The 21,706-nt window shown below is 39.2% G+C and overlaps 2 protein-coding genes and 1 pseudogene across 2 annotated transcripts in view; 2 read left to right on the top strand and 1 right to left on the bottom strand.

Annotated features, from left to right (window-relative positions):
- Nucleotides 1–13,846, top strand: part of RGS17 (regulator of G protein signaling 17) — a 67,423-nt gene extending 53,577 nt beyond the window's left edge. Inside the window, exons 4-5 of the mRNA XM_023758218.1 lie at nucleotides 9,904–10,018; nucleotides 12,688–13,846. Coding sequence (XP_023613986.1) covers nucleotides 9,904–10,018; nucleotides 12,688–12,876 — 304 coding nt within the window. The 3' untranslated portion in view covers nucleotides 12,877–13,846. The remainder of the gene's footprint in view (nucleotides 1–9,903; nucleotides 10,019–12,687) is intronic.
- Nucleotides 11,548–12,399, bottom strand: LOC106697994 (annotated as a pseudogene).
- A 6,719-nt stretch (nucleotides 13,847–20,565) lies between the features above and the next one.
- The window catches only part of MTRF1L (mitochondrial translational release factor 1 like), a 15,637-nt gene continuing 14,496 nt past the window's right edge, over nucleotides 20,566–21,706 (top strand). Inside the window, 3 exon segments of the mRNA XM_023758217.1 lie at nucleotides 20,566–20,771; nucleotides 20,893–21,013; nucleotides 21,016–21,217. Of these exon segments, the coding sequence (XP_023613985.1) occupies nucleotides 20,566–20,771; nucleotides 20,893–21,013; nucleotides 21,016–21,217 (529 nt within the window).

Raw genomic sequence — 21,706 nt, 5'->3', positions numbered from 1 at the left:
AACCAAGATGGCGGCCAGCAGCCAGGCAGCTGAAGCAAACAGGAGGCTTGCTTGCTCCAGTGATGGAGGAAGCCAAGGTTCCCCGCCTGCCGCTGCCGGCCTCTGAGCTGCACTCTAAGAAACAATGTTGCAATTATAGAAGCTAAACAAACCCCAGAAACCTACTTTCAGCCAGCCGGGCCTCAGAGCTGGAGCTGCAACAGTTTTTCAATTATAGAAGCCAAACAAACCCAGATACCTGCTTTCAGCAGCCAAGGTCTCAGAGCTGGAGCTGAGCCTCAGAGCTAAAGCCAGCTCTCAGTTCCAGTGACAGCCATAGAAGGTAAATAAATCCCAGAATTAAAAAAAAAAGAAAAAAAGGAGAGGTTGGGAGCTTCAGTCACCGCAGCCTGAAAACGGCCCTCAGCCCCTCACCCAGACTGGCCAGGCACCCCAGTGGAGACCACCACCCTGAAGCGAGTGTGACCAGCTGCAAACAGCCATCACCTCCTCATCCAGGCTGGCCAGGCACCCAAACGGGATCCCCACCCTGATCCGGGACACCCTTCAGGGCAAACCAGCCGGCCCCCACCCGTGCACCAGGCCTCTATCCTATATAGTAAAAGGGTGATATGCAGACTGACCCTAACAGCAGAAAGACTGGGAATGACTGGTCACTATGACGTGCACTGACCACCAGGGGGCAGACGCTCAATGCAGGAGCTGCCCTCTGGTGGTCAGTGCACTCTCACATGGGAGGAGCTCTGCTCAGCCACAAGCCAGACTGATGGCTGCCAGTACAGCGGTGGTGGTGGGAGCCCCTCCTGCCTCCTCAGCAGCGCTAAGGATGTCTGACTGCAGCTTAGGTCTGCTCCCCGCTGGAAAGTGGACATCCCCCAAGGGCTGCCGGGCTGCCAGAGGGATGTCTGATTGCCATCTTAGGCCCAATCCCCCAGGGAGCAGGCCTAAGCCAGCAGGTGGTCATCCCCTGAGGGGTCCCAGACTTCGAGAAGGCACAGGCCAGGCTGAGGGACCCCCTCTCCCCCCCCGAATGCACAAATTTTTGTGCACTATATAATAAAAGCCCAGCAACCGTGATGGTGGAAAAACCAGAACGACTGGTTGCTATGACATGTACTGACCACCAGGGGACAGACAATGCAGGAGCTGCCCCCTGGTGATCAGTGTGCTCCCACAGCTGGAGCTCTGCTCAGCCAGAAGCCAGGCTCATGGCTGGTGAGCACAGTGGCAGTGGCGGGAGCCTCTCCCTCCACCATGGCAGTGCTGAGGAGCGGGAGACAAGCAGTAAGGAGTGAGCAGGCAGGCCGTTAGGAGCAAGGGGTCCCGGATTGCGAGAGGGTGCAGGCCGGGCTGAAGGAATTTTGTGCATTGGGCCTCTAGTTATACATAATTACAGAGTCTTACCCAATCCATTTCTCTTCCCAAAATATGTAATACTCAGTATGTGTTATCTTAAAATGATAATTGCCTAGATTTTGAGTCCATTCCTTTGTACTATCTAGATATTATCTTAAAATTTGACTATTCCATTTTAAAATAATGTTAATAGAAAGAAAACTTAGTTTCTGTTATAAGTATATATAGTTCCTTTACTTTAGTCAACATTTTCTAATTTTTAGTTTTTTATAGGAAACATTTTCCCATTGTCCTCACAGATCCTGATTTCCATATGTCACTGATGGAGCTTTGCAAAATACTTAATTTTCACAAAATTACTTCTTCTTTGAGCCATAGTTTAGCGAAATCATAGTTATTGATTATTGAAAGATAAACTATAGGATTTTCATTCTCTTTGTGAGAGTAATGGAGTTTTGTTCTAGCATAATTTAGATTTGAACTTGAGTTTCCCACAAGTCATTAAAATAATATTTCCTGATCACAAACACAATCTTTGCTAAATTAAATAGACTAATATTTAGTGTAATAGTCATATCTATGTTCTCCTTTACTTTTTTAAACCTGTAATTAGGTCATATTCACTCTCTAATATCCTGAAAATACTACAGAGAGGGGGGGGGGGTAAAATTTAAATTTTTATCATTGTTACTTATAAATATGCTGACTTGTAAAGAACATAACATAGAATCTAAGTTTTGGACTGTATGAAGTGCCTTTGTTTAGCCAGTTGATTGCTTTCCTGTCAACATAGTAATCATACAGGGATAGTCAAAATGGGGATTTACAGTTGTGCATACAGGAAACACAGGGTTTATTCTTGTATTAATAATTTATTAATTATTGTAAACCTACTTTTGCCTACTCTTGTATTTGATTATTGTTTTTCAGCAAAAACAAATAAACCAAAACCATTAGGCATCTGCAATTATAAAAGACAATGGTTAAAAAGTTATGTGTTGAGCCAGAGTGTAGATATAGTATATATTTACGCTTGAGCCATGTCAAATGGCTTAACTCACTGATACACGTACAGTATAGCATGCCCGTTGTAGCTATCCCAGAGCCCTTTCCAAACTCTTACATCTCTCTGACCTTTCTGTGCAAAAACTCATCAATTTCTAGTCAGCCTCCACACATTACCCATTGTCTGACAATACTGAGTTATCACCCTTTACAATTTGTTAACCTGCACTGGAGAGAGAGCATGTAGCATCAAGACAGCCCTGACTGGCCAGTAGTGGGAGCACTGGACTGGTATGCGGGTGCACAAATTCTAGTCCTGGCTCTGCTTCACCTGCCTGTGGGACCTGGATAAATTAGTTCACTAAATTCAAAAGGGGCACAGAGAGGAGTAAACCAAATCGGGAACAGCAGCTGCAAGGCCCTTGGACTGCTACTCCATTCTTCCCCCAAATGACACGGTTAATAAATCCTGGGCCTCCTAACTGCGTCCCCAGATTCAACCTCAGAACATCTCACAACACTGTTCTCCAAGCAGCCACTACAAACCAAGTGGGGTCGGAATCTCTTCCCATTGAGGGGCTAGATAATCTGGCCTTTCTACCTCTGAAATTCTGTAACTGCTTCCCTTTATTCCAAATATTTTTAAGAACAAGAACATCTGAATCCTTTATAAAGTGGTAGTGAGTAAATGCTAAAAATTCTCAGGATTTCCTTCTTAACCAGAACTTCATGTTTCTTCACTAGACTTTCATTTTATCTCAACTGGGTTGAGTTAATAATGTTTCACTTTGTTAAATGTAGAGAAAGTCTACATTTTTACAATTATTCATATGTATATGATTTATTTATTGCATGGAGCCAGTATGCTGAAAATTGCATTGCATTGTTTGTTTTAAGAGCACGTGTTTATGGATTTTTAATAATTCAAACATTATGTTGTAAAATAGATGTTTGCAGTCAGGAGGCAATGTAACTACCATTTCTTGCGATAGCATACATTTTAAGAGGAGACGGGCCAAATTTTAAATTAAAAAAATATACTTTAAAAAAAACAAATAAAAAATAGCATTTCCTTCAAAATTCAGTTTTCTTTTTTATGCAGTGTCCTCAAAGAAAAAAACAAATGGGGGCAGTAAAGAGGAATTTCGGGCTAATGGCATCCCTGCAGCAGATGGCAGATGCTGCTGGCAGCTTATATTTATTACGTATTGAAAAGACAAACCCAACAAAGTACAGAACTTTAATAAAAAGTCTGCTTGAAGATATTACCAGCCATAAACAGCAGGAGTTATAGAACAAAGAAATGATTATAAATCCCTGCAACAAATGTAAGACTTTTATCTGAATTGATGAAAACTATGTGTGTGTAGATATCTACAAATTCCCTTAGTGATGGCATTGTCTTCAACCAGGGCTGTCATCTGCCACTTACCATCCAATGACACTAAGCAACTCACTTCAGTGCTCTGCGGCCTCAGCTTACTTGTTTCATAAAGTGATGGTATGGAAAAAGCTCTAAAATCTACGAAATCTATCTGCATGATAATTTTAATAGCAAAAAGAATTGTTTGCTTTTTCTGATTTCATTCTAAATTTCCAATTGCTACCTGGGAGGAAAAAGCAATAAACCTAAACACTAGAATTATCTAAAAATAATGCATGTGTGATAGGCATGTGGATTCTATGTGTACATGTATATTCCTTTTCAAAAAAAACTATGTGAATTTAGCATTTTCAATAATTTGCATCAGTTTTTATAAACAGGATTCATTTGACTATATTTTCTTAAATTCATTTCTTTGCGCATGCATATTATCATTCAAAAACACTTTATCAAGTGCATGCATATTATCAAGTATTTCTTTTTTTTTTAATCAAGTATTTCTTATGAGCCAGGTCGCAGGCTAGTTGTCTGCAATATGATAGCGAACAACAACACAAAAACCATTGGCCTATCCCTTATGGAGCACACATTTTTGGAAGACAGACAAATCATGTCCAAAACAAGTGACTAAAGATTGTGATACACATATGGTGGAGGTAGTGGTCGAATGATGCAGTTTAGAATAGGGGTAGTCGGGTAAGGTCACTCTGATTAGATAAAATTCAAGTTGTTACAAAGTCTAAATACATTGGGTTTGATCAAAAAAGTGTCATCATACTTATGGCCAATTATTGTTACCTTACATTGGGGTTAACTTTGTAGTTGGTGAAATGGTCAATGGTCTTACTATTTTATTCCAATATGAGTCTCAAAGTAATATGTTAGCCAGTAGGACAGATGGCATCATTTTACAGCAAAGAAAACTTATTCCCAAGAAAGTAAAACAGACTCTTCAAGGACATTAGAATTGTATTCTTGTGGAGAGAGAACATAAGACCAAGGTTTTCTGATTCCAAATGCGGTGTTCTCCCGACTACAGCATGCTGGTTAGATATTCCATTGTCTAGTGCTTTCTTCATGACTATAGATTCCTACGAAACCCACCTTAGAACTTGAGGCAAATGAGAAATAGCAACCTTCACTGCATGCCTGAACTTGGACAAGCAAGGTGAACTGTCCCATCATTAAACCCTAGCAAGAATATGGCTACTGCCCTTTATCCTACCAATGATCTGTGCTCCAAGAACTGAATGCCAACAAGTGTTTGACGCCTGTGATTGTTTTCAGTAGAAATAATCGACACAAAATACGGCTAAAAGTGCTCATGGTAAAAATTTCTCAAAACAGATGGGAGAACCAGCTATTCTTTAGATCAGTGGTTCTCAACCTTCCTAATACCGCGACCCTTTAATACAGTTCCTCATGTTGTGGAGACCCCCAATTTCATTGTTACAAATTGAACATAATTAAAGCATAGTGATTAATCACAAAAACAATATGTAATTATATATGTGTTTTCCGATGGTCTTAGGCGACCCCTGTGAAAGGGTCGTTCGATCCCCAAAGGGATCTCGACCCACAGGTTGAGAACCACTGCTTTAGATGTATAAAATTTATAAATGAATATATCCAGGGACAGAAGCTATAATCAGTAAAATTTAATATGGACTTATAACCAAAAAAGAAAAAAATCTTTCAGTATTTTACTTAAAAAAGAATTCTAAATTAAACAACTTCAGTAAAATTAAAAATAAAATGCAAAAAAATGGGAGGATCTTAATCATGATATGCAAAAAATTGTCTAAGGATTAACGTAACTTGCTTAATGAGGGGTGTCTATGAGGAAAAAGTACTTTCAGTGAAAATTCATCATTTTAGTGTAATTCTGCCAAAAATTAGTCAAAATGTCTATTGCATCTTAATGGCTAGCACAGCAAGGCATCACCAAAACTTGGTGTGCTCCCTTTTAGCAGTAATCATTTATCTTTTTTAAAAATATATATTTTTTTATTGATTTCAGAGAGGAAGAGAGAGGGAGAGAGAGATAGAAACATCAATGATGAGAAAGAATCGTTTATCGGCTGCCTCCTGCACACCCCACACTGGGGACTGAGCCTGCAACCCAGGCAGGTGCCCTGACCAGGAATCAAACAATGACCTTCTGGTTCATAGGTCAGCACTCAACCATGAGCCACACCAGCCGGGCAGTATTCATCTATCTTAATGTTCTCCTCCATAGGGTAGGAAAGCTGGTAGGAATAGGCATGGTATAGAACATAGTGTGAGCCAGGTGCTCCCAACCCACACTGGCAAGATTAGTCTTCATCCTTCTTCCCTTTACCTCCACATTCATGTTGAACCTTTAGCTCTCATTACCTTTTTCTCCCAACTAGTTGGTGGAGTTGCCAATGGATATTTTTGTATGTGCAAGTCACTTGCTTTTCTTCTTGCCTGTCTCCTACTCCCCGTGGGAATGAAAGCTTCCAAGTTCACTGAGGCCTGTCACAAAGTCACCGATGCCTTTTCAGAGCTTCCGTTGCCACCTCTCAACACTGCCCACGTCTCCAGCACGGCTAATAACACTGCCAGTTAAATCCTGCCAAACCTACCGGCGCTGTCTTGTGCCCCGTCCCACTTAAACTCTGTCATTGCTGCACTGTACCCCTCCTTTCTGCCACTTAGATGCCAGTCCCTGAGGACTCAGAAAAGAATTTCCATGGCCCAAGGGCAGCTCTGTCTGTGCTACTTAACTCTCTGTTCCTGTAGAATGAGCTTTTACAGGAAACTCCTCAGTCCCTCCTGCACTGGACCCCACACACGATGGCCTCGTAAGCCATCCAGTCATTCCTGAGTCCTAGGGGGACGATGGCTCAGCACCCATGCTGGGAGCCACTCCCACTCGCTTGTGTTAGAGATGCTCCACAGTCTGAAGCACAGAGATGCCACAAGACGGAACTATAGATTGTTAGACCCACGGGGTTTGTCCTTGTTATTTGACCTCTCTACACTCCTTTCGACAACCTTTTCAAACAAACAACCAGATATGAAGGTAAATATTTCATTTTTTTCATCATCCTGTATGTATTTATGGAACACCTTTTACACATACTGCAGCTGGGAGGGGGAGGGGGCGTACAGATTTAGTGTAAGACTGTGTGGATCTCAGTGAGTTGGTATTTTTAGCTTTTTAAATTGAATTTATTGGAGTTAAATTGGACATTGGTTAATAAAATTATGTAGGTGTACAATTCTATCATACCTCATCTGTATATTGTATTGTGCGTTCACCACCCCAAAGCCAAGTCTCCTTTCCATTACCATCCATCACACCCCCCCCCCCCTACAATCTTCTACCTCCCCCTCATTCCCCTTTCCCTTTGGTAATCACCGTACTATTGTCTGTGTCAACTAGTTTGTTTTGTTCTCTTTTCTTTTCTTTTTTGCTCAATCCCTTCACCTTTTTTCACCCAGCCCCACAAACCCCGCCTCCCCTCTGACGGCTGTCAGTCTGTTTTATATCTATGAGTCTGTGTCTATTTTGTTTGTTAGTCCATTTTGTACATTACATTCTACATATAAGCGAGATCATATATTACTTGTCTTTCTCTGACTGGCTTATTTCACTTAGCATGTGGTATTCAGATCCATACATGCTGTCTCAAAAGGTGAGATTTCTTTATTTTTTACGACTGAGTAGTATTCCATTGTGTAAATGTACTCTAGTTTTTTAATCTACTTCTTTAAAGATAGGCACTTGGGATGCTTCCAGATCTTGGCTGTTGTACGTAATGCTGCAATGAGCATAGGGGTGCACATATTCTTTCAGATTAGTATTTCAGGTTTCTTTGGATATATTCCCAGAATTGGAATTGCTGAATCAGGTAGTTCCATTTTTTATTTTTCGAGGCTGCACCAATATGCACTCCCACCACCAGTACACAAGGGTTCCCTTTTCCCCACATCTTTGCCAATGCATGTTGTTTGTTGATTTATTAATGATAGCCATTCTGACAGTTGTGAGGTGATATCTCATTGTGGTTCTAATTTGCATTTCTCTGATGAATAGTGACATTGAGTGTGTTTTCATATGTCTATTGGCTATCTGTATGTCCACTTTGGAAAGGAGTCTATTCAGGTCCTTTGCCCATTTTTTAATAGGATTGTTTGTTATTTTGGTGTTGAGTTATATAAAATTTTACAAAGTATGTATATAAACCCCTTATCAGATGTATCACTGGCAAATATGTTCTCCCAGTTAGTAGGTTGTCTTTTCATTTTGTTTGATAGTTTCCTTTGCTGTGCCAAAACTTTTTAGGTTGATGTAGTCCCATTTGTTTATTTTTTCTTTTGTCTCTCTGGCCCAAGGACATATATTATTATTATTGTATAAAAAATGCAACTGATTTCTGGATATTTATCTTGTATCCTACTATTTTACTGAATTAATTTATCAGTTCTAGTAGTTTTTGGGTGGCATCTTTAAGGTTCTCTACATACAGTATCACGTCATCTGCAAATATTGACATTTTTACTTCTTCATTTCCAAGGGAAGAATGACTCTGTCCTAGAGACACACAACTCAGTCTGTCCCAGAGTCTGCCAGGAGCCTTATCTCAGCAGGGCAGGGCCCCTGGGAATCAGGAGGATGGGGTTAGTGTTTCTCTCATGAGGAAGAGGTGCTGGTCAGACCTGGAGGGAGATGGGGATTGTGGCCCCTTCCCAGAACCACACAACTCAGCCTTTCCCAGATTCTGCCCAGACCTCTCCAGGGTGGAGTCACCATGAGTTGGTAGGGTGGTCCAATGGGAGCCCAGGGAGTGGGACTAATGCAGTGGTTCTCAACCTTCTGGCCCTTTAAATGTGACCCAACCATAAAATTATTTTCGTTGCTACTTCATAACTGTAATGTTGCTACTGTTATGAATCATAATGTAAATATCTGATATGCAGGATGGTCTTAGGCGACCCCTGTGAAAGGGTCGTTCGACCGCCAAAGGGGTCACGACCCACAGGTTAAGAACCGCTGGTCTAGTGGCTCTCACAAGAGGGGAGGCACCAGTGTAGTTCATGGGTAAGTGAGAAGAATAACCCCACCCCACCCCAAAGCTATACCATTCAATCACTGACACCCCCTGAGTCTGCCCAGACCTGTATACCCTGGCCCAGGCAGCTGACACATGGATGGGAGCAGAGCGAGCCCTTTTCATGTCTCTGCTCTTCCTACCAGTCTTGATATGGCTTCTTCTGTAAATCCTTGGTAATAGACTTCTCAGCAGGGACATGCTCCATAGTGTGGGGCAACATGAATTTCAGAGGGTGGGGCTATTATGTTCCCCCAGGCTGATGCCATTTGAAGGGGAGTGCCCCACCCAAGAAAGATGGCCTCTGTGGTGTGGGAGAGGGACTCAGCACAGGGATCCTGGTGGCTGTCCCTTCAGATCTCTCCCCGGAGCCACAACACCCAGTCTGTTCTATTGTGACTCCAGTCCACTCTTCCTTCCCTCGGTAGAATCCCAGTGTGAATGGCTGCAGATGAGATTTTGTGTGTTGGTTCTTTAAAAGGACACCTGTGTCTCTAGCAGACTCCCATCTCCCCTGGCAGAAAAAATCTCTGCCATTTTCACAACTAGACATTATGTGTACCTCTTCCTTGCTCAGGTGCTGTGGGCTGGGGAGCCCCGCTTGGTTTGGGGACCCCATGCTTCTCAGAGGGAACCTATGCAGCTGAGATATCCCTCTGGAAGCTCAGCCACCACTCATGGGAGCAGAGCCAGCCCTTTTCATGTCTCGGCCCTTCCTACCAGTCTTGGTGTGGCTTCTTCTGTAAATCCTTGGTCACAAGACTTCTCTTCAGCTAGTCTTCAGTTGGTTATTCAGGTTGATTGCTCTATATTTTAGTTGTGATTCCAGTTTGGCTGAGAGAAGGTAAGTGTAGCTTCACCCACATCACAGCCATCTTGGATCTTCCTAAATATTTTGCTTTTCATATGGAAATAGCAAATGTGCTTTTGTTGTAGATTACTAAACATTGAATGGTACTACTTTCTCTATTTAGCAAGTTATTTTATTTCTCTATCTTAAGATTAAAAAAAGATAATTAATATCATTCCAGCTACTGAAAAAATGTTATACTATATTCAACTATGTTATTGTTTCAGAAATAAACGACCTTCTTTCTTTATCACTAATCTAACGTTTCTTTCTCCATTGCAACAAAAAGTTCTCAAGTTTGAAAGTAAAAGCGCCTTTTATAAAAACAGTGGAGCGCACTCGGTAATACTTCACCTTATTATGACACCACATTACAGAATAAGATCAACCAGTTTAAACTCCCATGCCAACATTTTCCTGTTAAGTAGAAACGCAAATGATATTTTTTAATACAAAGCTGAGAAACATTTCTGTACTTTTTGTTACTTTGTACTTGATGATCACCTCATATGGCAATAACACAGAGAATAAAACCCAGATGATATAATTACAGAACACTTTCTTTTTACAATTCCTGACAAAGAATATATATGTGTATCAGCCAAGAGATGTTTCATTTTTGTTCTCTCTATAAGTTGGTCTAGCTAGACCACAGAAATTCAGTATGGATCACTGTTTCCTAACAAATCCTCCCATAATAGCAATCCCAAGGGTGTATCAATCAACCCAGTTCCACATGGACTGTAGAGCTCAGAAATCTGGGGGTACCAGAATGTGAGTGGTCCATCATTTGGACTGTTTCCAACTCTGGGGGTAATTGAAACAGTGGATGGGACAAGAAGCCAGAACAAAAAAAGCTTTGGAAAATTAATTGTGATGAAACATTTAGGTAGAAATATGAAAGGTTTGTATAGACTTGAGTACATCATGAGACATAACTGTGGGTCAGGGTGCCCTACTACTTGTAAAACAGTGAGGACTGAGGAAACCAATCAGGACTCAGTGATGGTTTGCCTCTTGCAGGGTTTTGCTAATGTGTCATTTCAGGGCAGAGCTTAGTTCTGTTCCCAAACATGTACTTACTGAGATTAATTTTTCTCCACTTACCTTACCAATATGCCCTACCCGTTCCAACAGGATTGGCCTTTAGTGAGGAAAAACGATGACGGAATCACTTACAGAATTTCTGTATGTTTTTCAAATAACATTATATTGATTAATGAGTGTTCTGAATTCCTACTTACGTTTCTCCTTTCAGAGATTCCACTTCAAGCAATTATTCAGCTTACTCTTTTTTTTTTTTACATTCGACTATTACTTGACTCATATTACTATGTTTAAGTTACATGGAAAGGACAACCAAGCAGTTCTGCCCCGTTTCAGGAACAGTTATCAATCAACACCAAGTACCTGGTGACAAATAACAAGGAATGGTGACATCTTTGGGTCCAGGACAAGGAAGAATGGGCTCTGGTGCTATGATTCATCTCCAAGAAGAATATAGCACAATGGCCAGCCCAAGCCATACTGACACTGAACCTTTAACACTGGTCACAAAATCGGATCTCTTCTCTGAAGCTAGCAAATCAAGTGAAATAATTGGGTTAAAAAACGTTTTAGAATGAAGCCCAGCTAAGTTTAAAAACCATGCTCTTGACACATTATCCTTTCAAAATTTACATAAAACCCAGATTTTTTCCCCCTCACACAGCCCACCATGTAGCTGCAGATAGACTATTCTGCCTCAAGATGGAAAAGTAGGGGGGAAATTAATAGCATCTGCATAATATTCTCTCTACACACTGTTGTTAGGTGGAAAATAGAAAATTTTAAAAAGAAAGGAAGAAATGTTCCATCTTAGATTCTCATAACCTCTTATTCCGTAGTTCCTGAATCCGACTCTGATGCTAAGGTGACAGTGTATATATGAAATTTTTGTTTTCAGTGAAGGAGACCGGGACAGAGAGGAAGTTAACTCTTTTTCTTTAAGAGTTATCAGATGGTACGCGCTCCTTAAGACCCTCACTGTCTCGAACTAGAGCACGCTGTAGGATCACAAGGCCTTCCCTGTAAGCCGGCTGTCTTCAGTGGCAAACTCACAGATCCAGCCTGCAGTTTTTACAGCTCACATCTCGAACCATGTGGTGGCCAGAGAGCATGACCTGGTCTTGAACTTTCCTGTACTGTAGGCTAATGACCTAACAAACTTGTTAAGAAGAAATGCTCTGCCAGTGGCCTCTGGGGACCGAGTGGAGATGAGTTCTGAGTGGTTGGTCAGAATCATATCACAGTTTGGACAAAAAGAAGAACCCACAAAAATAAACAGATGGGTACCACCAATATGACCAAGGAAAATTCTGCCCATTTTTATAATTGAAATTTTAAAAGACCCCGAGGTTACTTCCGGTTTTGGGTTTGTCAAGGAGACCATGAGTGGCTGTGAAATCGGCAGCTGCCTCTGCTTAATCTTTAGTACAGAGATCTTTGCTTGTATTCCGATGGAAGGACTGTATTATAGTTTCCTAGGCCTTTCCACGTAGACCTAAGACATAGAGAATCTCTGCTGTGGTTCTGCTCTGTTAGGAACTTCCACATTCCTGGTTTCCTTCTCTTGACAAAGTAGAACTTGTTGGGATATGAAACTATCAGCATTGGGTACACATGTCAATATTTTCCAGAGGACTATGCTCTGCAAGATATCTACCTTGTTCCATAAAGAGGGTCGCCCCAGCTGTCACATGCTAGTAGGAGGGAATTCTCTGCTACCCCAACAATAAATAGAAAGTGTCAAAAACAATGTTTTGGTTTTTTGTTTGCTTTTTGTTTTTTAGTTCAATTTTTGATGGAGAACAGTATGCGAGGTTATATAGCCTTGAAAAAGATAACCTTAAGATTTAGGTAGCTGGATTCACTCTTTGGAACTTCTCTGAAGTGTCATGAACCTCTAGTTATTTCATTGAGAAAATTTGAAAAAAAATATGATTTAATGTATTGCTCTTATTTCTTTTTAGGTCAGTCTTGACTCTCGAGTTAGAGAGGTGATCAATAGAAATCTGTTGGATCCCAATCCTCACATGTATGAAGATGCCCAACTTCAGATATATACCTTAATGCACAGAGATTCTTTTCCAAGGTTTTTGAACTCTCAAATATATAAGTCATTTGTTGAAAGTACTGCCAGTTCTACTTCTGAATCTTAATTTTCACTTAAAGAAATCATTTTGGAGGGCTGGGATGGGAAATAAAAGTTGTCATATAACATCAGACACGGAGTTCCTGGAGAACTACAGTTTAGCATTCCTCAGGCTACTGTGAAAATAAAACCATATGGTCTTTGTCTCCATTTTTATCAAGGTTATCCATGGTTAACTTTGGAGAAAATACCACATAAAACAATGAATTGCCAAATTAAGTTTGTTTTACTCAACACTCATTCTACTTGCAAGCAAACTGTATTTGTAGTCCTATGAACAGTCTCCTAGTGTATTTCCAGAGACTGCATGTGCAAAGTCAAACTGCTTCATTTGCCATGTAGTTGTTGTAATATTTAATCCAATGACATAACTTATATCTGTATTTAAGGACTTTTGTGCAATATGGTCTTACAGAAATAATTGCCAAAAAGTTGGCTGTAGTTTGCGTTTTTAAATATAATCTAAGACAGACAAAGCCAATTTTTAAATTGTAAACAATAGTATTCAACATGCTATATACTGTGTTCAGTACACTCATTTTGAAGCCAATATATCTGTACATGAAAAAAGAGCTATTTATCTCTGTTTGTTGGGAAATCCCAATGGGGGATTCCTCTGGTTGTTCACTGCCAAAACTGTGGCATTTTTATTACAGAAGCATTTATTGTGTAAAAAATAATAAGATGAAAAGAGAAAAAAAGCACAAAATAATTTGAAGATCTTCTATCTCAATGACAAATCAAAGAATGATATTGTTTTTAATTGTAACAGAAGAAAATGAATCTATGTATATATCACATGTCCAATACTGTAATTAATTTATTAAAGGCTGGCTCTCCAGTTCTCAAACAGTTGTGTAATGTATGTACTTTAGCAAGAAAAAATGATAAGCTTGATAACTTAGTTTTGAAATATAAGGAAAGGATCTAATAAAGGAATGCCTACATGTAGCATCATAAAAAATGTTGATGAAAAACATCTGTCCCTGTGGCATATTTTCCTTGAAAGTGAAATCCAGTGAAAAGCTAAGTTTTTAACCAACACAAGTTTTATAAGGGTTATAAAGAAGATAATTCTCTATTTCAGACCTTAACTGTTTTCACATAGTATCTTAAGAATTACTTATTTTAAAAATGTTGAAACCAAACTATTAATTCTCATCCATAATTGAAAGGCAGTACAGTGCTCAAATCTCCTAGCTGCCATATAATTTTTTAAAGTCTCACTAAATCTTTAAGACAAAAAACTTGCCTGATATTGGCATGCACTTTTTGACATTCAAGAAAACAGTATCCTATTGTGCACCAACACAAAAAAGTCAGAGTCATATTTATATCAAGACGTTACATTTAAATATTAATATACCCTGGAGGCTATTTTTTTAATCTTACACTTATTAAATATAATATTGAGTAGCCTAAAATGAAAGTTTTAAAAATATTTATATCCAATGAAAATACTGGCCTTATATTAAGGATGATATTAAAATTATAGGTTTTCATTGTCATTTTTAACTACCTCTCATTTTTTAATTTATTAAACATTAAAAAAATAAGTTTGGGTTTTCTTTTCAAATTTTATTTTACTTGAAAGGTTGGCTTTGTAAGTTTCTTTTTCCATAAACTTAAAACATGTTAAGAATTGTTTTTTTAAGTGAATTTAATTTTCTAATTTATATAGGATTCAGGAGATACGTTTAAAAGGGCTATTATCTATTCCCTATGCAAATATTTTAACTGTTGCAGTGTTTAACAAAATGGGATTTTAAAAAATGTTTGAAGAGTAGAAAACAAAAATGTTCTGTTTACACTGGCGTTGCTGACTATCCTATCATATTCAGCACTTTTAAACACATTATTTATGGAAATGTACTTAAAATACAAGATAGAAAATATTTATAATGATAATTTCTTTTAACAAATGCCTGTTTTTGTCTGAAAGTGTTAGTGTGTTTAGACATACTTTATCCATGTCAATTAGATATTTACTATTTGAATAATAGTTTTCAGTAATATGTTGAAAAATGATAAAGATGTTTACAAAAAGTCGTATTTTTTTCCTAAAGAGTGAAGAAAAACCTAAAAGAATCATCGCTTCTATTGTGAAGTTCTAATGTTCCTGAATTATTTAATTTTTTGGTTAGAATTGAGTTTATTATGCTACTATGATGTATACACATATATGTTGTAATATCATACTTGTTGCTGTGTTTGAAGCACAATAAATTGGTGCACATGACTAGAAAATATGTACTATATTATGATATACTGCATGCATCAATCTTTTAAATGTACACTTTATATTCTTGTTGTTACTATATATGATGGTGACCTGCTAGTCGTAAGTTATCTTTATAAGATACTTTGGGTTCTTAGATGAATTGTCTGTTTGACAATACTTTTAATATTTTACCAAAAGTAAAAGATAAGGGCCCTTATAAAGAGTCCTGATCTGTAACGTGGGCATTTGTAGAATACAGATTTTGAAGTTAGTATATCCTTTTGAAACCTGATTAGGAAGTTGTTTTGAGAATGATTCTAGAGTAGATTTTACACATCAGATGTCCCTAACCATGCTATGTAGCATTTCTGTGCTAAATTCCTACTTTGGAGGGAGGGGAGGGTTACTCATTTAATTTCAAAATGTTTAAAGTTTCTATCTAAGAGTATGTCTGTATATTTGAAACTCTACAAATTTGCTTTAATTACAGAGCTATAATAAACAAACAAACAAATGCCCTCAAATGGTGTCTATGCTACCATTCCAAGAGCACAATATTTGTTTTGTTAGAATTAGACTTTCCCAGTGAGTGAATTCCTCCCTGAGGAAAAATGAGCACTTTAGAAGGTACACATGTGTTTCAGATTGCCAAGATCTCTTTGTATACTGTTAGAATCTGCTAATGCGCACAGAAAGAGGTTAATGCTTTTTCTATAGTGCCTATGATGGAAAGAAAAGTAGAGGATATAGATTATATATGAATATATAGGAATAAACTGGAGAGCCAGAGGTGGATCTTGCATATAGATCACACTAGTAATGGATGGGTGACACTTCTTCCTTACTAGAGATAATAATTATGTTACCCAAAGGTAATATAGATACCCCAACAGTGTTACAAGGCAGCTGTAAGCGCAGTAGGTGCACTGGCATATGAACAACTATAGCAAAACAGAATTTTGATGTCAATGTTATTCAGTGCAAAAATCAAGACCATAATGTGGTCTTTTTTTAAATCTTAAAATCTGTACATAGGATGACCAGTTCTGATATTTGGTCATGGTGCATGGGGTGGTTAATAGTAAGTATCCTTTAACGTTGCCTAGATTCTTATTTACAGAATGAAATGTTTATCCTATTTTTACCTGATAATTCAGTTTTGCAAAAGGACTATAGAAATAGGTAGATAATGTTTATTTATTAGGGGCAAAAATACATTTTCACCATTTTAATCTGATTTAAAATAATATCTGATTCTTAATTTTTAATTTATCTATTTTCCTATACACTTTTAACTTATGCTGAAAAAAATAAGTCATTGTAATTGTGACAAATTACATTTGCAAAAAATACAATATATCAGATGCATCGAGGAAAAAATGTACAATCAGAAAATAAAATAAGAACCTTGTGAATGCCACCTAAATTTCCTAGATCTAAAATGCCTTTAAATAGTACCCTATGAAACATGAATTTTGAAAATTCTGCACTGCATACATTGGCAAATTATTGTGAAAGGTGGTCAAGCTATTTCCAGAAAATCTTCTGGCCTGTGTATTTATGTTGATAGTTATAATGGTTAATTTTCAAAGTGTACTTTTGCAAAGGCTTCTATTTATGTGCTCTTTTCAGATCGTTATAAATTTCTGACCAATATACAATGTTAGTTCTCCTGAGAAAATAATATTAAATCTGTAAAAATTTTAGCTATTCCTCACTTGCTACAACTGAAAATATTTATCAATAAAACTGATACCAAAAACTTGTTTTAGATGTTCCCTGAAACATTCTTAATAATATCCTTGCAACACACAACAGGTTGTCGAGTTTTATTTACAAATATGAAGCTTTAATTACAAATTTGATTTCTGTCCTGTGACTGGGCAAACCATGTATCCTGAGCATGTTTCCTCATTTCAAATGCAGAATATTCTCTCTATGATGGTCATAAGAAAGAAATGAAATAAACATGGATAAAGTGTTATTTTAACAAAGTTTCCAGCTCAATAAAAATTCTCATTTTTCAAGAATGTATACACTAAATGCCATTTTAATGCATTTCCATATTTTTTTCAAACCATACTTTAAAAGTATTATTTAGTTATTCATCCAAAAAATACAACCAAGATTATTTTCAGATGGAGGACTATATGAATGTCATGCTTTGTTCAATAATGTGATTCAAAATCACTGTTTTCAGTTCACTAACATCACTCTGAATCTACAATTAAGAAAAAAAATCACACACATGGAGATACATATGGTTAGATGTGTGTGTATAATATAGGTTTAAATCATAGTTTAAAAAAGAAATCATTTACAAGAATGGGGAGAATACAAATATCAAATAATTTGCCAAATATATATGTGGGTGGAGGGGTAGAAGTAAAATTGTTATGAGATTGGCCATTAGAAAACATTGATATCAACATGGAATAGAAAGCGTTTTTTAATATTAGAGTAGTATGATTTTAAAATTAATTTTACTAGGAAAATAAAAGAATGTATTTGTATGCTCATAAAATTTAGCATTAACATTTTATTTTTGAATAATTTCAAGTTTACAGAAAAACTGCAAAGATAGTACAGAAAGGTTCCATGTACAGCACACCCATGAGATATCTGTCACATAAAAAACCAATATCCGTGCATTAAGTCTACACTTCAGATTCCCTTAGTTTTTACCTTTTTCTGTTTCAGGATCCCATTCAAGATACCACATTACATTAGTCATCGTGTGTCCTTAGGCTCCTCTTAGCTGTGACAGTTTCTCAAACTTTTCTTGCTTTTGATGACTTCGACAGGTTTAAGGAGCACTGGTCTAGCATTTTGAAAAATGTTCCTCAATTGGAATTTGTCTGATGTCTCCCCCATGATTAGATAGGTGTTACCATTTGGGGAAGGAAGACCCCAGAAGTAAAGTGGCATTTATATCACATGGTATCAAAGGTGCATACCACCGTCATGACTTATCACTGGTGATGTTGACTTTGATCATCTGGCTGAGGTAGTGTTTGTCAGGTTTCTCTACTGTAAAGTAATAGATTTTTAAGAGATATTATTGCATGTAAATTTATTGGTCATTTATATTGAGCTAAAAAAAGTTATGAGCAGATTCCTCAGCAGTGCTGTTAGGTTCCATTAAATGACTGCTAACAAGTACTATGAAGAAAATACAATGAACTGAAAAGTGAAATGGAAAAATTCCTAAACAGTGTTAGCTTGAATACTTATTTAATGGAGGGGAAAGTGATTTTTTTCCTTAAAAATAGTATAATTACCTTAATCCTCTACATCTCTTTGGTAGTAAAGATGTTAGTCTTACTAATTGTCATAGTAGGTACTTTAAACTGATAATTATTTTGCTGAGTTTTTCTATACTGCCCTCCAATGAACAATAAACACTGAATATTGAAATAATGTAAAAGACTTGATTTTTTCCCTTGCTTTAACCTATTTGTCATAAACACAGTTTCTTGTATATGATTTTAGTATATTTGCTAAATATAAAAAATAATTTAAATGTGATTGGTTCTGTAAAATTTATCATATTGAACATATGTCATTTTTTTTACTACCATGTTCATTGTACTTAGTAATCTATATCCTTATTTTGGAGCCCACCAATATTAGTTGGCCATAAAGAAATTGTGAATACATGAATACAATTTAAGAGATACCATGCTTGGTTATTTTGTAAAGCCAGAATAACTGTAGGTACCTACAAACTGAATAGATAATCTAGATTATTTTTCCTCCCATTTAAGTTTTGGGTTTTGTTTCCTCTTTCTTGAGTCTATTTTATCATTTTACCTATGTATAATAGACACTGAAAATGCTAGCATTTTCAAATGTAATAGAATTTGAGCATGACAATAATGTAAGAAAACTTAGAAGTCTCAAACTATGTATATTTGAGTTTTCAAAGTAAATCAAATTACAGCTGTTTTCATTTGACCATATTGTGTGAACCTATGGATATTACTGTAAAATGCACATGCATTACACTGACTTTAAAAATGTTTTGAATCAATAAAGAATCCACCAATATATCCTTAACAAGTTACTGTTTCCTCATTGGTTTAACATAGGAGTAAAACATACACCTATTTATATTACTTAAATTGCTTACACATCCGTGGGAAAATAATTTCTGACTAGATTCTTTACATTGTTCCATAAGGTTATTTTTGCACCTTTTACAAATAAAAGTATATTCTCGAAATGACTTGTTTTGAGAATTTAGCTGAGAGATTTATCATGTTGAGTTCAAATGACTCCCACCATTTCTGTGGTTAAAAAAAAAAGAACTCAAAGTTTTGACTTGGGAAATAACTGTTCCTAATAGAGATATAAACAATTTGATCAGTCCTGTTGTGCATCGGACCAGAATTAAGATGGATTTCAACCACTACTTTAAAGGAAAACAATTTTATAGTGTGGCTGGAATGCACATTCAAACTGAGATAAATAATTAAGGTGATTAGTTGGAGCTTTGAAGTAGCAAAACATATTTTTTGCCTTGTACTTGGAGATGCATCTCATTCTTCCACTCACTTTGCATTTGTATGTGGAGCTAAGGAATGCATAGACCAGTGGTTCTCAACCTTCCTAATGCCGCGACCCTTTAATACAGTTCCTCATGTTGTGGTGACCCCCCAACCATAAAATTATTTTCGTTGCTACTTCGTAACTGTAATTTTGCTACTGTTATGAATCGTAATGTAAATATCTGATATGCAGGATGTATTTTCATTGTTTTAAATTGAACATAATTAAAGCATAGTGATTAATCGCAAAAACAATATGTAATTATATATGTGTTTTCCGATGGTCTTAGGCGACCCCTGTGAAAGGGTCCTTCGACCCCCAAAGGGGTCCCGACCCACAGGTTGAGAACCGCTGGCATAGAGGCAATGCGAGCTCGTTTTGTAAGAATGAGATCGTGGGAGTTCCCGGATGGAGTGTTAGGCCCTTGCAAGCCAGGTATTTTCCCCCTCAGAGGCACTCCTCCGGTGGGCTGTGCAAAGGTCCATTCAGCATTCCCCGCCCCAACCCACTGTCTAGAGTTTTGGGGGGAGGCTGGGGAACAGGCCACGGGGTCAGGCTCTGGAGGCTGTTCCCTGTGGTTGACTGGAACCGGCATCACAACCTCCTTACAAAGCAGCTAAGGAGTAAGTGTGAACGGGCCGCGGGAGACTGGCGAGGAAGGAAGGCCTCCGGGAGCAAGTTCCAAGGCAGATAAGGGACCGGAAGGAAGATTTTGCGAGATCGCTCCTTGGTTGCCTTCCAGCACTCTTGCCATGTCCTAATTAGTATGAGCCTCATCCACCGACGGACAAAAAAAAAACCTAAAAAAAGGTCAGCTCTCGCCCTATTTCCAAACAATTCGATCTTTGAAACGCAAGGCCAGGCTGGCCCGGGCGCTTCCTTCGCGGTGACCTCAGCCTCGGTGCGAACGTGAGACTGCACCCCATGCGCTGCCAGAAAACCCTCGACGTCAGGAGACCGAGTGGCGACCTGCGACTTTCCCCCTCGCTGACCTGCTCACCCGCCGCGCCAGCCAAGTTCAAGGAGGCGTTTACAACCCAGCGCTCAGAGGAGGAGCCCGAGGTCTCCGGGACCCACCCCCACCAACTTCCGCTCCGCCCCCTCAACTTCCGGCCTCTGGGACTATTGCGGCATTTAAAGATTTGGCCGGAAGTTCCGGGAGGCCCTTTAAACCCGGCGGGGTGTCCTGGGGCCGGGGCTCCCCTCAGCTCGCGCCCCCTATTGCCAAAACCCCCGCGCGCCTGTCGCGAGACTCGGGAGGGAGGGGACTTTCCCGGTTTTGGGTCAGCCGGGGCCGTGTCGGCTCAGCGATGCGGTCCGCGCCTCCCTGTGGGGTGCTGTGCGGGGTCTCTGGGCGCGCCCGGCCCGTGGCCCCCGGCCCGCCGGCACCGGAGCTGCGGGGGCCTGCCGGTGGAGGAGCTGTTCGCCCGCGGCGGGCCCTTGCGCACCTTCCTGGAGCGCCAGGCGGAGTCTCAGTCCCAGTTGCAGGCCCCCAGGGGGCCTGAGCTGCTGGCCGTGGCCAAACTGCTGAGCGAGAAGGAGCGGGAGCTGCGGGAGACCGAGCCCTTGCTGCACGGTAAGGGCCGGGCCGAGGAATCGGGATGCAAAACATGCTCCGGACGCTCCGTCGGCATTTCCCACTGAGCCGCTGGCCGGGTGTCTGCACTGTCCCCGAGTGTGAAGCTCTTCACTTAGTTGCAGCCCTTTTTGGTTTGGATCAGAGGCCAAGGCGTCGTGAAGTGCGTTTGGAGCCAAACCCCTCCTCTTTGAGCCCTTGTGTGCCATTGACACAGCCCCCCGCAGCGTTTCTCAAAGTGCGGTAAAAGGACCACCTGCAGTGGTGTCAGTGGGAAGTGCCTGGTAAAAGGAAACATAGGCCTCCGAATCTGAGAAATGTGTGCTTTTAACAAGTTTCTCACGTGACTAGCATGCATTAAGACCTGGGTGGAGCTTAAGTTTCTGCCTTTCTAGAAGCTCTCAGGGATCCCAGGCTACTGACTGGTTCATGGGCAATCCATTGGGTAGCAGGGCTCTGGGGTGGGGGGGTGGGGTGTCAAGGTGTTAT

Source organism: Myotis lucifugus, unplaced genomic scaffold (assembly GCF_000147115.1).
Source record: "Myotis lucifugus unplaced genomic scaffold, Myoluc2.0 scaffold_125, whole genome shotgun sequence".
Lineage (NCBI taxonomy): Eukaryota > Metazoa > Chordata > Mammalia > Chiroptera > Vespertilionidae > Myotis > Myotis lucifugus.
The sequence above is the reverse complement of the archived record's forward strand: the minus strand, read 5'-3'. Positions and strand labels throughout refer to the sequence as shown.